The sequence below is a fragment of the Sciurus vulgaris genome, assembly GCF_902686455.1.
Source record: "Sciurus vulgaris genome assembly, chromosome: X".
In the NCBI taxonomy this organism is placed as follows: Eukaryota; Metazoa; Chordata; class Mammalia; order Rodentia; family Sciuridae; genus Sciurus; species Sciurus vulgaris.
The window spans coordinates 5842346-5860392 of record NC_136471.1 but is presented as its reverse complement, the minus strand read 5'-3'; the positions used below and the strand labels follow the sequence as shown (position 1 = coordinate 5860392).

Here is an 18047-nt window from a genome sequence, read left to right as displayed (position 1 = left end):
TTTATTACTACTGAAATTATTTTACTTCTGTTGGCATTAGCTATCTTGGACTTTAGCTGCTAGATGTCTAAATATTCACTTATACATTCTCTCAAATACACATTTGCACACATGAATGCACACATACATAATCACACTCACATACATTTGCACGCACACATATACTCACATGCCCCCATGTTTATTCTCTCTCATTCAAACTCCTTGAATTTAGGCAGTTTTCTGAAATACACATTTAAATATAATTATAGCCTAAAGGAACATTTTAGCTTATAACATTTTTGTAAAGACATTTCTCTACCAGTTATTCTTCTTTTTCCCTAAGTTTCTAGTTGGCAGAGTAGTACACTGAGTTATCATTATGAAGCTGGAGCAGTGTAGGATTCATGAAAACTGCACTGATATTTTTTTTATTGCTTATTTTTTTATTTTTTAATTTTTTATTGTAAACAAATGGGATACATGTTGTTCCTCTGTTTGTACATGGCATAAAGGCATACCATTTGTGTCATCATAAATTTACATAGGGTAATGTTGTTTGATTCATTCTGTTATTTTTTCCTTTCCCCCCACCCCTCCCACCCCTCTTTACCCTCTATACAGTACTTCCTTCCTCCATACTTGCCCCCCTCCCTAACCCTAACTCTAACCCTAACACTAACCCTTCCCTCCCCCCCATTATGTGTCATCCTCCACTTATTAGCAATATCATTCATCCTTTGGCTTTTTGAGATTGGCTTATCTCACTAGCATGATATTCTCCAATTTCATCCATTTGCCTGCAAATGCCATGATTTTATCATTCTTTATGGCTGAGTAATATTCCATTGTATATATATACCACAGTTTCTTTATCCACTCATCAATTGAAGGGCATCTAGGTTGGTTCCACAGTCTGGCTATTGTGAATTGAGCAGCTATGAACATTGATGTGGCTATATCTCTGTAGTATGCTGATTTTAAGTCCTTTGGGTATAGGCCAAGGAGTGGGATAGCTGGGTCAAATGGAGGGTCCATTCCAAGTTTTCTAAGGAATCTCCACACTGCTTTCCAGAGTGGCTGCACTAATTTGCAGCCCCACCAGCAATGTATGAGTGTACCTTTCTCCCCACATTCTCGCCAACACCTGTTGTTGCTCGTATTCTTGATAATCACCATTCTAATTGGGGTGAGATGGAATCTTAGGGTGGTTTTGATTTGCATTTCTCTTATTACTAGAGATGTGGAACATTTTTCCATATGTTTGTTGATTGCTTGTAGACCACACCAATATCCTTAATGAACATCGACGCAAAAATTCTCAACAAAATTTTAGCAAATCGCATACAAAAACATATTAAAAAGATAGTGCACCATGATCAAGTGGGCTTCATCCCAGGGATGCAAGGTTGGTTCAACATCAGGAAATCAATAAACGTAATTCACCATATTAATAGACTTAAAGTCAAGAATCACATGATTATTTCAATAGATGCAGAAAAAGCATTTGATAAAATATAGCACCCCTTCATGCTCAAAACACTAGAAAAAATAGGAATAGTGGGAACATTCCTTAACATTGTGTAGGCCATTTATGCTAAGCCCATGGCTAATATCATTCTAAATGGTGAAAAACTGAAAGCATTCCCCCTAAAAACTGGAACAAGGCAGGGATGCCCTCTTTCCCCACTTCTATTCAACGTCGTTCTTGAGACTCTGGCCAGAGCAATTAGACAAACGAAAGAAATTAAAGGGATACGAATTGGAAAAGAAGAACTCAAACTATCCCTGTTCGCTGATGACATGATATTTTTAATAATGATTCTGTCACGTTAGAAATATAGTCATGTCTCACTAAAAGCACGTCTCACATGTTTTTTCAAATGTCAATGTTTTTCTTGTTTAGAACCCATTACTTTAATTTGTGGAATCCTCATCTACACTATAATCCCTAAAATGTGTATTTGTTTGGACTTAGCTGCTGGAGACCCTATACTATTGTGATTTGCTATTTACAGATTAAAAGGGCATATGGCATAACCCATAGATCATGCAGATTCCATGACTTTCCTGAAGAAGGGATCAAATCAAAATGTAATTTGCTTAACTACAGGAGGTATTTTTAATAGCCTTTTAATCCCTTTTGACTCTAAATTCACAATCTTTGGGATTGCTAAATTTTCAGATTCCTCTGCCTGAGAAATTACTCTCAATAACAAAACCCATTTGTCATTATACAGGTCCTACTAGTTCTTGGTGTAATGCCTAAGTTTATTTCCATTTCTTTCCAGGTCAGCTTTTAATTGGCTCTTTGTTCATTTGTAACACATGATTGTCATTCCCATTGCTATCAATCTTCATTCACTTATTAGCCCTGCCATTCCACATATAGGAGTCAATATTAAATAAGGCTGCTTGTCCTTAGTTATCTTATTACTGGCGGCCTTGAACAGACTTTTCCTCTTGATGTCACAGGTGAGTTGGGTGCAAGATCAAACAACCTCCCTGAGCATGAGAAAAGCATATTCCCCTATTCTCCCATTTGCACTTGACCTCCTTCAATTTAGCATTGATCAGAAGGAAGACTGTTATAGCTGGAAGGTAAGATTTTCAGGCAGATAGTGTTAAGGGACTAAAGATCCAGTATTTCTTTTGCTGTCATTCAAAATAACAGGTGTAGGAAATTCTGTTTAAAATAGCTGGGCTTTTTGACTTAGAGGGCTTTTGTGTAGAAGATTTAAGATGTCAGCTTTAAATATGACATTGATAGTCTTAGGCAAAGGATGGGAGTGAATTCTTGCAGAAACTGTCATTTTTTTCCTGCCTGTTTATTAATGGCCTTTGTGATTTATAGTAAACGCTGGGGAGGATTTTCAGGTCCATTTATCATGGGAAGGGAACACCTTCTTGTTCCTAATGTGAGTGTGTTGTAATTAGCAATGCATGCAGGCTGGGAGATTTAGTTCTTTCTTTTGTGAAAGTCCTTCAACCTCATATTTAATCCCAAATTGATTGAATATTTTCTCTTCCATGAGTAAATTAATTATGCTACTGGAAAAATCATCAACTAGAGTGGGAGTTAATATCAGGAATAGTAGAGACCAGGCTTCTTAATGTATCAAAATATGATGAGAGTAGCTCATGTCTCACACAAATTGGAACAATGGAATCATTTTAATTAAAAATAGGAAGGTCTCTGTAGCACTCATTTTCAGTAAGAGCAATGCCATTTGTTTCTCATGTTCATGCATGCATATATGTTGATGTGACCCATCAACAGCTTTTACTCTAAATACCAATTATATTAAAAATATCCATCTAAATAAGTTACATTTTGTCAGGAGAACTGAAGCTAAAGGAGTTGGGAATTGCAGTGGACTAGCATGCATATAGCCAGTTGAAAGATTATAAATCCATAATCAGGCAACCTCTTTGCCTAATTATTTTCATCAAATTAACTTATGCTCTATGACATTTTGATGTTTGAAGACTTGCCAAATTTTCTATTGATAAATAGCAATGCTAGATGTTTCATAGTTGAGTATTATTCTTTACAAGGTGAATTTGGGCTGAATTTCTATACATTATAAGGCTGTTTGGAACATTTTTATCACAAGACAATTATACACACACACACACACACATACACACACACAAACACAAACACATGCACACCGTTATGCCAATCACTCTTGGACATACAAAATGACAAAATGACTTTACCCTCTGGTACTTGCGATCAATGAATGAATGAATGTACAATTTGATTGTTGAAGTTAGCACAATGAAATAGAACAATTTGTGAATAACTAAGTAATCAACTGTGATGCTATTAGTGAAAAGATATAAAGATAGGGAGATACCTGGGACATTCAAGTCATTGGAAAAGACTTTGCATTATTTGAATTCGAGCTTGAAAAATAAAGATCTAATCAAGCAGAAAAGAGGGGAAAGTGTCATTGTAGACCAAGCCAACAGGAGAAACAAATGTATAAAGGATTGTGGGAGCAGGGAAGAGGCAAAAGTGGCAGGTGTGCGGAGAACAGAGGAAAAGTAGACTGAACTAATGTAATGTGATGATGGAAACAGACTTGTGAAAATCTTGTAGAGAAGAGCCCATCTATCAATCACAAAATCATTGAGAATTCCAAAATCAAGAAATCACATGTTAAACCAGATTGTTAAAGAGGCTAAGTACAAAAGAACCAAAGCTTTGAGTTCAGCAGGGTGTATGATCCAGGAGAGTAAGGAAAGGAAATCCAGTTTGCAATGGGGAGTGAGCAGGTTAGGGGTTGTTGGTGCCATGGAGCACCATCTTAATAGACAAAAGAGTTTCAAAGCCTAATTGTTGAACCTGAAGAAGTTTCTAGTGGTGACAAAGTGGAACCAGCAAGTGCTGACCACATCTCTAAGCAGTTTCATGATGGAGGACCATCAGCAACATTTTCTTGAATAAGAACCTGTGGGATGATGTGGGTACCCATCCAGAAGTGTTGTCTATACCTTTCAAGGCAGCATGATTTATTACTAGTTCTTCCTCTTGTTCAGATTAGACACAACAATATTGCAAGTTGCAGTTTTTCCCATTTACTTAGATTTTTAATGCTCATGTTTACAACATATTTCAGACGTGATTATGAAGTAAGACATATTTGGTACGAAAACTGCATGTGTTTTAAGAAATTCTGTTTGTGACTTTGAGCCAACTGCAACAACGTTTTCATAAGGAAAAAGAGTTGGTGGACGCCAATGCTTTCAACAAGTTCTTGCATGGTATATCATTAGCTCACTTGGAAAAAAAATATGGATTTAATTCTGAGTCCCTTCTCCCTTTTGATATGATTAAAAGGATGGGTTTTATAGTGGATTACTGATTTTATCCATTTCCTCAAGCTAGACTTTGTATGTTTGCAAAGTTCACAATTGCTTAGGGAGAAACCCCACATACACAGATTCTAGCCATATGGTGAGGCCCTGGAGCTTTATTGGTAAAGCAGGTGAATACCAGATCCTTCTATTTTCCAGTGTTCTTGTGGCAATCAAATCTCTGTCACAAATGACCAGATCATGGCATGAAATTAAAAAAGTATCAAGTGCCTTACATTAAAATATATATTCTGGTCTTGTTTATTCAAAGATGATAATATCCTGTTTGGACCAGGAGAGCATAGGGCAATAGGTAGGTTAACTACCTGCACAAAAGCAGGGGATGTTTCTGGGGACAGTTATCCCATAGATTTACAGAAAAAACATAATAACTTTAAGGTATCCTAAGTGCAGCAAAGCATTTTGTAGAGTATATGATAGATAAACCTCTGGCCTCAGAACCTTACCTTCTAAACCTAGTGTCTATGATACATCAGTTAATAGATCTGAGATGAAAGGGAGCAGACAGTACTGATAAGGAGATCGTCATTGAGGTGCATTCCTGAAGAGATGTAGTCTAGGGAGAGATTGGAAGAGGGATGCCTGCTTAGCAAATGGAGCAGCAAGTCTAAGCTTGATGGGCAACTGGAAAGAAGACATCAAGCAGGAGAAAAGGCAGAGGTTTGCACTGAGCCACTCTGACCCTATATCTAGGAATACCTGAACCTTTCTCAGCACACTTTGTTCTTTCCTGGAGAATTCAGTCAAGCCACTGTGTGGGCCCACCTCACAACCAGTTGGCCCGCATCTCTAGACCAGTTGTGAAAACACAGTGGGAGATTCCTGCATTTAAGTTTAAGTACATATCTTGCTTCACCTTGAATTTGTAATTGATGCAATTCTTTATTGGGAGGCTTTATAGACTCTTGGCAGCTGGCCCTCTTGGGTTCCTTATGAAGCAAACTGCCATTCAATCATTCGTTCTCAGCTTTGGTGGAGGCCAGGGCCCCCAGGTTCAGCATTCGCATCTACTTCCTTCCTTGCTTCCATTTTTAAAAATGAACTTTGAAATCAAAAGGCACAAAATAGTTTGACTGCATGTGATAGTTTACACCACCTAATTGGCTGATTGATTGATCAGCTCTGACAGCAGAAAAGTGAGTGTGGTTTTTAAATTATTTCTAGAGAAATAATAATATATAAAACAATAATAAATATTTGTTTTTTTTTTTTTTTTATCCTATAAGCAAATCATGATGTTCTCAAGATGTAATGATTCATTAGCTAGTATTGACCAGTCTCACTGGTGTTCTGCATGGTGCTTTCTCACCAAGAACTCTGGTGAGGCTGAATCCAGGTGCCTTTTTTCTGTGTCTTTGAAATTGCATATGGAAGTTTGCTGTATACTATCCTTAAAATTATTTTCAACTTCCTGTTGTTGGATGCTAAGTCTCAGTATTCTCAGTTGGAAAATGGAAGGTGTTAGAGTAACTCACAGGTTGGTGTGCAGGTTAAAAGAGGGGCCACAGGGAAAGTGCTTAGGAGCCCAGTTCCCAGCACACACTGAACACTCAATCAATAGTAATTATGACTGGCAATGGCACTGTGAATTATGCTCTGGGTCCCAGATGTGGTCATGGATAGAGTAAGCTACCACACTGACAATCATCTGGGACAGTGGCAATCCATTTTCAAACTCCAATATTCCATGACAAACATTAGGCATGGAAGAAACACACATTTGATGAAGTAATAGAACAGGCAGTTAGCCCCAAGTAAGCTGTAAACTGAAGTCTCTGCTTATCAGAAGGTATCTAATAAGAACTTTTCAGGAACAGTTGCCTGAATAAAAGTTTTACCATGTCAGATTAAAAATGACACAAGGCAGTCAACATTTTCTGTTGCTAAATGAGGACAGAATAATTATGGAAAATAAAATCCACAGTTCATGATAAAAGATGAGTTTTAGCCTTTAGTTTCAAATTTATAGCACACCAAATGCTTTTTCTCCTAACATTTTACATCTAAATAGCTCTGTGTAGGTTTTAGTTTTGCTACTCTCAGTGAGGTACATCAGGTCTGTCTATATCACTGGGATTGTATTAGAAATGCAGAACTCAGTCCCGGCCCCAGGTCTACTTAATTAGAATTTATACTCTAATAAGATATTCAGGTGATTCCTAGACACAGTTAAATTTTAGCAGCATTAGTAATAGAGTTCTCTCTGACCTCAACTTGTCCTCTGAAAAGCCTATGCGATATATACAGATAAGAAAACTTAGACTCATATGTTGTGTGCCTAACCTAAAATCACAAAAATTAAGCATCCAAGGTGACGTTCAAAACCAGATGAGATCCTCTGAGTTCCAATGCTATGCCCTTCTCATTCTACTCACACCGTCTGTTTAAAAATAGTAGGGGAAATGCAGCTATTTAAACGTGTCAAATGGACAGAAAATGGGCACAGGCAGGAAAAGAAGAGGATGAGGACCTGGGTCAGATTAGTCCCCCCAAAAAACAATGATCAAGTCATGGTTGATTGAAGGTCAAATGTAATAATGAAAAGTCATTGCTAGTATCACTCAGTATTACAACCTTAGAAAGGAAATAGCCATCTGGAAAGTTGGGAGAAATAGGCACTAAAGCCAGATGATTAAAAAAATGAGAAGTCAGTCATTTTATTATCATGAAAGTTCCAAAAGGTAGTTTGCATCTTCTCGGGCAGATTCCCCTTTTCCATGGTGACAGTGAATCTGCTAATATCTCCTGACTGACCTCTGCTTCCCAGTCTGTCAGGTGACCAACAAACTTCCCAGGGTGATCTTGTATTTTTGGACTTCTTTGAAATAAAACTAAATTTTATAAACAAGCAGAAATGTGTTCAAGTATAAACTGCTGTGCTCAAAATTTTAATTATGTGGATTTTGTATTAGCTTTCTAATACTGCCATAAAAAATTTCCTCAAGGAGGTAGGGCTTAGCTCAGCAGTGGAGTGCTTGCCTAGCACACGTAAGGCACAGGGTTTGATCCTCAGCACCACATAAAATATAAATAAATAAAATAAAGGTATTGTATCCATCTACAACTAAAAATATATATGTGTTTTTAAAAATTACCTCAAACATAGTGGTTTAAACCAAAAGAAATTTGTTCTCTTAGAGTTCTGGAAGTCAGGAGTCTCAGAAGGCTAAATCAAACTTGCAGCTGCCTTCCTTCTGAAGGCTCTAAGGGTGAAACACGTTCCTGCTCATTTGAGTTATTGATAGAATTCAGTTCCTTGTCTATGGCACCCAAGTCTTTTCTTGGCAGCTATAAACTGAGGACTGTTTCCCGCTTCTAGAGGATACCATATTCCTTGGTCTTTAGTCCTCTTCCTCCATCTTTAAATCCAGCACTATAGGTTAAATGCTTCTCATATTGCATCATTCTGACTTCTTTCACTGTTAACCACCCCTTGATTACATTGGGCCACCTGGGTAACCCAAGACATTATCTCCATCTCAAATCTTTAAGTTATTGATATCCACATAATTTCTTTTGCTATGTATTCACAAATTTCAGGGATTAGGATGTAGGTATGTTTGGGTCAGCCGTTAGTCTACCAACCACAGATCACTTCAATCATTCTGGAATTTAAACAATTTCATGTACAGTAACTTTTCTGTGAAAAAGAATAGGAGTGACTATGAGCTCCTCATTACTCTTTGCAAATAAATTGAGCGGAATATTTTCCACACACCAGGATCAGATAACAGGACAGTTATCCACTGTATACATGTTGAACAAAGAATGATCTCTTGGAAGCTATGTCAGATCACAGACTAGATAATGATTGACTCTCAGCAATTGCATCAGAGCATTTCTACAATATACACTTGATTTTGAGATACTCGTGATAAAATTTGGATATAAATTGTTTTGCTTTAAATGGTGCTCGGGGGCCATCCCAGGGAGGAAGGCATGCTTCTTTTTGAGACTATCCCCATCCAATCCCCATATTTGCTGTTTCCACCAGAGCAAAAGCTATTCTGCTTTTATGTTTTATATATTATGTTCCTGCTTACACATTCTATTGCTCTCTATTCCTGATATACTTTTCATTGGAAAAAAAAAAAATGGGCTAAACAGATTTGGGGAATGGAAGAGAAGCCAGAAGTTTTCAAAACTGCTGACATGGACAAAATACATTCTTCCCATCCACTGGCTGGAATAGTTTCAGGGTTCAGAATGCCTAGTATGGTCAGGCAGATGTATCTCCAGTTCAAAAACCTTGAATTCAAAAAGAAAAATAAGGGAGGAAGAGAAGCAAGATGAACTGTGGATGTTGATTCCTTTGCTCCAGGGCCTCCCCTTTACAACTTAATTATGAACTCAAATGTAAAACCATTCCAAATTATGTGGTAGGCAGACATTGATCCCTATAAAAGTGGAAAAGGGTCATGTTGATGAAATTTGTACAAGTCTCAACTGAAGTCAAAGGTTTAATGCAGGACTACCTCATGAAGCATCTCATGCTACATGTCTTTGGCAAGATCTGGGCCTTGTGAAATGTGTTGCCAAGATCAATACACTGTGGCCTTGCCTGTCCAATCTCCCCATGTACAATTCCCACTACAGAGTCATTACCCATTCCAAAACCTTTACTTTTCGATGCCCACACAGCTTGATTGAACAGAATGGCCAATTCATCATCCCTGTTTATCTCCTGAGAAAGGAATTTCCAGTTAAATTAGAATTAGACTCAAACAGCACTGATGCAGATGTTGGACTTTCTCAAGGCCGTTAATCTGAATTAGTGAAGTTAGAATTATAAAACAGTTCTACAGAAATGCAGTTTTGATCCTCTAATCTTTATACTTATAAAGTGTCGTCAAGTGCAAGTCCTTAAGGAGCAGATTGAATTGCAGGAATGTCTTCTCACATGTTTGGTCACTTAATCATATGGGGTTGGTGGTCTACAGGGTACAGCATTCTTTCTGTGGCCAGATGTAAGTTCTTCAAAGTTGTTCCCAATTTTGAAGTGAAATCTTCCTGACCTGATCTCTAACTCCCTGATCCTAATTTACCTTGGAAGGTGCTCAGAACAAGTCCACTGCATTTCCCATAGGACAGATATTCAGATTGTTTGAAGACTATATGAACCACAAAACCACAAAACTTCCTCTGTCAAAGTAGTCTCCCAGTTTCTTAAATATAGCTTCCAGATTATTTTTCTTGCATCTACACACTAATTATGGTGTTACAGATTGACCCCATTGTTGCCAAAGAGGCTTGGTCAATGTAAGTATAAATATAATCATGTCTAGAGACTAAGGTGATGAAACTATCTCTTAAATCCCATCGCTTTCCCGTGGTACTTTCCCACTGACTGGGTCTTAAATCCACCTTCCAAGCCTCAAATTCCCCTGCTAGAATCACTGACTTGTTAAGCCAATTTCTTTGCCTTCACACTGGCCTGTGACCATGAAAACCTAATTAACTAAGATGAGTCTTCACTCTACTCAGTAAAGATGAATGGCTCTGATAAATAGGGTAACAAAACTGATCTTTGAAAAGGTTGACTTTGTAATGACTTTGAAGTCATTACAAGTGTGGAACCTTTGAGATGTTTCATTACATTAGAGGTAAAGTCAGAGTAGACTTTTAATATTTACAGACTATGGAGTAGATGGTTTCATATGTTAAATGTTACTTGTTTTTAGTATCAAAGGTTATCTGCATTGTAACAACTTGCATTCATTTAAAAATACTTTATCAAAATATGATAGTAAATGAGGTGTGGGAAATAATTTTAGTGAAGTCTTAGTGAAAAATGTGTCATTTGCACATTAGTCCTTCCCCTCCTTGGCAAAGTCAAGTATTGCATGGGCTAGATTCATTCAGTCACTGTTTTAGTAAGCTGCTTTTTCACTGCTGTGACCAAAAGACATTAAAAGAACAATTAAAGGAGGAAATGTTTATTTGGGGGCTCAATTGCAGTCTGGATGGATGACTCCTTCCTCAGGGATTGAAATGAAGTAGAACATCATGGTAGAAGAAAGTAGCTCAGGATATGGTACCAAGAAGCAGAAAAAGAGATAGCTCCACAGTCCAGGGACAAAATATATATTCCAAAAGCATACCCCCCCAATGACTCACCTCCTCTAGCCATGCTCTATCACCCATGTTATCAACTGGATTAATGCGTTGACTAGAAAAATGTTTTCATAACCAAATCATTTCACTTCAAAAATTTTTGCATTGTCTCACGCATGAGCTTTTGGGTGACACCTCATACCTAAATCATAGTATTCCACCCCTGGCCCCCAAAAGTTCATGCCCATCTCACAATACAAAATATATTTAGTCTATTTCCTATAGTCCCCATAGTCTAAACAGTTCCAGTTTTATCAAAAGGCTAAATCCGAAGTCTCCTCTGAGACTCAACACAAACTCTCAGTGTGGGTTCCTGTAAAAATCAAAAGCAAGTTATGTATGTCCAATATGTAAAGAGACAGAGTAAACATTCCATCCTAAAAGGAAAGAAGGGATGGAACCAAAATAAGACTGAAATCCAGCTATCTCCAAAGGGCTTATGCAGCCCTTTCCCTGTGGCCTTGCTAGTTGAAGCCCACAGGACTTCTACTTTGGTTTATCTCTGCTGGGTTCCTGAAGCTTTCCTCAGCATACATTTCACCTTACTGACATTTTCAAGCTTGGGGCTTGCCACTGCCACTTTGGCTTCCTTCTCATATCTCTACTCCTCTCAGAGGCAGCCTTCAGGGACACCAACCCTGGGTCAATTTCCCTGGCCCCCAAGGCCTTCCTTTGTAATCTGAGTGGAAGCCTCCATGATCCCCTAACTCCAGCATCTTGCAATCCTGAAGAACCAGCACCACGTGGTTGATGCCAAGGGCTGCAACCATCTCGAGCAATAGCCAAACCTCCAGGGACCCTGGCTGCAACAACCTCTGAGTGCTTGGACAGCGGAGCATGTTGAAATAATTTCCTAGGCCCCCCTGCCCATTCAGGGTGTCTTCTTGGTCTCTTCTAAAAGGAAATTTTACTTTTACACCCTTGAGCTTGAGATGGGTGTGGTCTAGACAATTGCTGATAAGCCCTCAAGCCATTTTTCCTGTTGTCTCTGGGCAAAGTCTTTAGTATTTCTTTAGTGACTAGAGTGTCTTTACCACATGTTCCTTAGCCCCAGTTTTACTCAGTTTTCTGGTCAAACTGCAAGTCATTTAAATCTTTCTGTTTTGCTTTCTGCTCCTGATTATCAAAATAATCTTGGCTAAAAGATGCCAGCAGTATCTGTGCCACTGCCTGGGTGCTATCCTGCCTGGAAATTTCTTCTGCCAGATTAAGAAGTCCATCACCTTAAAAATCAGCCCCAGAGAAAGTCTCAGGACACAGGCAAAATTTAGACAACTTCTCAGCCAGACCATAACAAAACTGGGCTCAAGTCCAATTTCCAATAGAGTCCTCCTTCTCTATTGAGCCCTATCTGTTGTATACAGTCTATTGGCATTCTGGTCTTCTGAAGTCCCACAAGAATCACCCAATAAGCACTGCTTACAACAATATAAAGCTTTCCTAGTTTGCATGTCTTAACATCTCAAAATTCCTCCCACAAATTCCAAAAAACTCCAAAAGCTTCTAAACCACATGGTCAGGTTATTCACTGCAATGGCTCCACTTCTGGTACCAATTTCTGTTTTAGTCATCTTTTTTGCTGCAGTGACTGAAATATCTGACAGGAACAATTATAGAGGAAGAAAAGTTTATTTAAGAGATCATGGTTTCAGAGATCTTAGTCCATAGATGACTGACTCCATTCCTCCAGGTCAAGGTGAGGCAGAACATTATGGCAAAAGCTATGATGGAGGAGAGAGACTCAGGACATGGTACCAGGAAGCAGAGAGAGAGAGAGACAGATCCACTTTCCAGGAACAAAATGTATATCCTAAAGGTATCCCCACAATGACCCACCTCCTCCATCCACACCCTCCCTGCCTATGGTTACCACCCAATTAGTCCCTATCCTCTATCCATGGATTAATGCACTGATTAAGGTTCCCATAATCCAATCATTTCATCTCTAAACTTTCTTGTGTTTTCTCACACATGAGCTTTTAGGGGACATCTCACATCCAAACCATAACAGTCACTTTAATATACATTTGGAAAATAAATTATCAACATTTGAAAGAAAATATGGCCAAAGTGAGAATTTAACTAGCTGAACAGCTTAACAGTTTTTAGAGAAAAATTGAAAGTGAAATATTGTGATGTTTCGCCAACTTGAAAGTTTGACTGTAGAATAGCCCTAGCTGGACAAAAGGTGACTCTACACGAAGTGAGGCCTTGACTCACATGTGTAGCCTGCATTCCTCAGCAAACTGGGTGCAGCCAGACTCTTCAGTAATTCCATGAGTGGCAGATGGGTAGTAGAGATACAGAAAGATGCTCAGGAATTTGTCTCCATTTAAACAATCATTATTCCCTTCTCTCCACAAATGTTGGCTCTGCTGCTATCAACTGCAGAACTGTCTAGAGAAAGCAAAATTTTCACATTAAGTCACTGAACTACTTCACCCCCAGTGTGAATTTTCCTAGGGTACTCCCTGAATTAAAGCCCACCTTCCCACTCATTCTTGTGTATCTCTCTGTGGATATGAAAGGCTGATGTATTTCTCCATATTCTTCCTATGCTCATTTTTCCTAAGTAGTCACTGTCTACTTAGTGATTCTATTCTACCTATGAACATACAAAACAGACTTAGTTGTAAGAATTCTTAAAAGAAATAATTTCAGTTCTCATTTCGTTGGGTCTCAGTCAAGGTTGCTTTTATGTTGGAAATAGTATTTATTTCATGTCTATACCTACATGTCCTTAAAAATATAATTTTTTGTATATGTTTTCTATTCATGTTTATAATCTCTCAATCATAATTCTGAAATTCAAAGAGTTCTGAGAACTATTATTATTTTCTGTGCTTGAGACAAATTCATTTGATGACAAAACTGATGTTAGGATATTTATTTAAAGTACTTTTATTTCTCTTATGTGACTGTTACTGCAGAAATATTAAGGGTTATGAAGGAGTGCATCCCCAGATTCCCATAGGGAGCATCATATATATATTTATGGATATGTTATGTCCTCATGTTAATTTTTAAGATTTAAAACTTTGAATACCAAAATGCATCTGTATGCAAAAGGACTTTGGATAAAGAATGAACACACACACACACACACACACACACACACACTCATACATACGCAATTTCCTAATAAATCAATAACAATTTTGTTTTGATTTAACTGAGAAATAAGTTCATTTTGGTAAATAAAGCATCAGTGTTTTATGTATATCACCTAAATGCATTTGTTTCTGAGTGAATAATCCAAGGTATTGTTTTGTTTCTTATAGATATTGCCCCAAAATGTAGTAAATGAGAACTCTATCCAGAAGTATCCCAAAGTAAATCCAGAGTCTATTTTAGTTTGTTGATATAAGGATGACCATCTTCTTATACAAAGCCAGAAATTAATATGTAGTTGGGAAAGAATACTAGGAAATAGCCTTCCACTTAAAAATCATAAATTTGGATCCAAATTAGATTTTTTTCCCTCAATCCACCACCCAGTGTTCTAAATATTGCAGATACTCAGTGTATAAATGAAATTCATTTTGGGGGAAATTGAGGCCATGTTTGCCTAATCTCTGGATTAGTCTCACTTAGATATGTTCTCTCAATCTTTATTTAGCAACTAAAGATAAAAACAATTGATTCGAATTAAAGGGTACTTTGCATAAATATGCAAAGTCATCAGTGACATTAAAGAGGGATCTGCAAAGCAATGTAGGGAAATAACACTGTTATAGGTTTCCTCCTCTGCTCCTGTTGGTGAAAAAAACACATACAGACTTCTAGGAGATATAGTCCCCCTATTTCTTGTGCTTTCCCCTAATCTCTTGGCAGATAGCATTTACTTACATTTACATAGAATTTGAAAATGTGCTTTCTTTAACTACATGAAATAAAATACCTACCTGGGAGATTAAACAGCCAGTCTTTAAGGATGGAGATATAAGTAATAGAAAGGCTCTCTGCTGAATAGTGATTGATGGGCAGCACATGCTGACCTCAAAATAATCTTGTCACTTCCCAAGCAGCAGCTGAATTTAGCTCCAGTCCAACTTTTATGTTCAAGAAAAGGCTCTGGTGAGGGCACAGCATGGGGACCTGAACTCAAGTGGATTCAGGCAAGGAATAAAGGTGTGGCTTCCAGAGTCTTGGGAAGGGATATCCTTGGAGTTCATCATTTCCACATCTGAAGGTGGGCCACAGGACTGCGTGATCTCCAAGACAGATTGACCTCTCTTGAATGAACAGCTGCGTCAGATATGAGGAATGTGAGGTGGAAGAACCAGGCGAATTGCTGTCATGTATGAGAGGCAGGGAGGGATGGACAGCCATCCAGGCAGAAAGATAGGCCAGACCTAGAAATATGCACTACCCTCCAATCCAACCCTTAGCATGAGTGCAACTGATCTCCAAAGAGGCATTGGGCTGAAGACATACAGGGAGACTAAAACACTCCTCCAATGAACCCCCTTTCTGAGGGAAAGCAGAGCAGAACTCATTCCAAAGAGACAATGAACAAAAGGACAGAAAGGCAACCACATACCCCAGTGTGCTATGAGGCAGCTGAAGCTGATTTGTTACAGGGCACAGAGAGCAAACGATTGGTGAGGAGGAGTATTGATTCTCAATAAAGGCAGAGTAGCAAATGGTGTCACTTTCCCAATGCTTTGCTTGGTCAGCTTTACAAATTTAAAATCAATCATTAGAGATGGTTGGTCCCTCAGGATCATACCTCCTGGTAAGAGTTTCACAAAGAGTTTATAAAATGATGGTGGAAGAGGCAAAAAGTGCTTTCTTTCATTTCCTTATCTGGACCCAACAGACAGCAATCAAGGACTAAGTTGTCACCTTAGTACTGAGCATTGGGCTCTTGGCAGTGAATGTGCTCAACCCAAACACTGTCCTTTCGGGAGGTAGCAGGCATGGTACTAGGTGCTAGCTCAGTTCTCCAACTAGCTGTGACTCAGAGGCAAGTCACTTCTCCTCCTTGGTCTCAGTTTCTTCCAATAAAAATGAGGGCTAACCTCACTCATTCTTAGTGATGGAACCATATTGAGTTTAGGTCAGATAAGAACTCTTGGACAGACTTGTGGGGTTTTGAACAAGATGGCAACAGAAAATGAAAAAAAGTATCTCAACTTAAATAAGTAAATGGAACAATTGAGCATCTAAGGTTCTACTTCTGTATCTGTATCTAGAAAGCATGCAGCCTTGGCTTAAAGATTTCCTATGGGATGAAGATTTCAAGACTTTTCTGGGAGGAAAGCCACAGTTGTGGGGAAGCCTAGGCACTTGGGTACACATAGACCTGTTTCTTTCTTTATTTTTCCCCCTTTGGAGAGTTACTGGGAATTGAACCCAGGGATGTTCTACCACTGAGCTACATCCCCAGTCCTTTTTATTTTATTTTGAGAAAGGTTCTTGCTAAGTTGCCAAGGTTGGCCTCAAACTTGTTGTCTTCCTGCCTCAACCTCCCAAGTTGCTAGGATTTCAGATGTGTACCACCATGCCCAGTTCTGACATGATTCTGATCAAACTTTTGACATTGGACCAGCCACTGGGTCTCCTGAGTTTCACATCTCCTATCTATAAAATGGGCACAGTACACTCTACTTTGCCTGGAGCTCAGGGATCATAGGCCTTTATGTTGAAGAGGGCTCTTTCCTTCCAGATTCAAACTGAATGAAATAATAAATGATGTCATTTTTCTTTCAGCCCACCCTTAGCCACACCACAGCCCCCACCTGCAGTGCAAGCCAGCGGGGGCTCTGGCAGTTCCAGTGAGTCAGAGAGCAGCTCTGAATCTGATTCAGACACTGAAAGCAGCACGACTGACAGTGAAGCTAATGAGGCACCTCGTGTGGCCACTCCAGAGGTGGGTGACATTGTTTGTCCCTCAGGCAACACCCCAACACAGGCACACACATTTTCAGTACAATAATTGCTCAGGATAATAACTACTTCAGAAAAATATCCAGGTATTTGATGGCATTTATTCTCTAAACATGCATTTGCATAGGCCCTAACATATACATTCCTTGCTGTGTAGCTGATTATTGTAGGACTCAGCTACTCTGAGGCTCAAATTTCTTCATGTGTAAAACTAGAATAACGATGCCTGGGCTGGCAACTTCTCTTTTGAGAGAACAATCAGAGTTAATCAAAACCCACTTCTGGCCCTGGAGATGCCAACCCTTAGCCTAGATTTTAGTTATTAATGGACTGCAACTAGACAAGGAAGCCTCAAGAAGTATGTCTTTTGATAAAGATAAAATAATAGTTGAGAAGTGTGTTACTCAGCTTTTAGCCATTGTGACCAAAATACCTGACAAGAACAATTTAAAGGAAGGAGAGTTAATTTTGTTTCATGGCTTCAGAGGTTCAGTCCATGCTTTGCTGGTTTCATTACACTAGGCCCGAGGTGAGGCAGAGCATTGTGGCAAGAAGGGAAGAAAGCAGCTCAGCCCATGGAAGCATGGAATCTGAGAGAGAGGGAGGGACAGGGGCAAAAGGGATGATGCACCCTTGCAGGGCACACCCCTAGTGACCCATCTCCTCCAGTCACACCCACCTACATACAATTGCTACACAGTCCATTCAAACTAGGATGGACTGATTAGGTCACACTTTCATAATGTAATCATCTACCACTGATCCTTCCTGAATTAACACAGAAGCTTTTGTGGGACACCTCATATCCAAACCATAATAAGAAGTCACAGGCTTTTATAAATTTCAATTGACATCAAGCATGTTTAATGAAAAATTCATGCAGACATTTAACATAAAATACCAAAATAATAATTTTTAGATAAAAAAATTAATTTTTCCCTTCCCATCCTGAGTTCAGGATAGCTGCTCTGGTGCCTTGAGCCTGCACCTGACATAGCAGGAAAATCCCACCCCATCCTCCATGGGTCTTCATACACTTATTTTTCAACTATCAGAAAGGAATAACAGAAGGAGGCTCTAATAATATTACTGCTATTAATAACAGCAAACACTGAACATGGGCCATGTGCCAAGTACTGTGCTAAGCACTTGCCTTGCATTTTCACATTTTTCAT

At 38.8% G+C, this 18047-nt stretch overlaps 1 protein-coding gene across 6 annotated transcripts in view; it reads left to right on the top strand.

Annotated features, from left to right (window-relative positions):
* AFF2 (ALF transcription elongation factor 2) overlaps window positions 1-18047 on the top strand; it is a 776411-nt gene that overhangs the window by 718771 nt on the left and 39593 nt on the right. For all 6 annotated transcript variants that reach the window (XM_079124460.1, XM_079124459.1, XM_079124457.1 and 3 more), the window contains one exon: window positions 16696-16855. In XM_079124460.1, the coding sequence (XP_078980586.1) occupies window positions 16696-16855 (160 nt within the window). The remainder of the gene's footprint in view (window positions 1-16695; window positions 16856-18047) is intronic.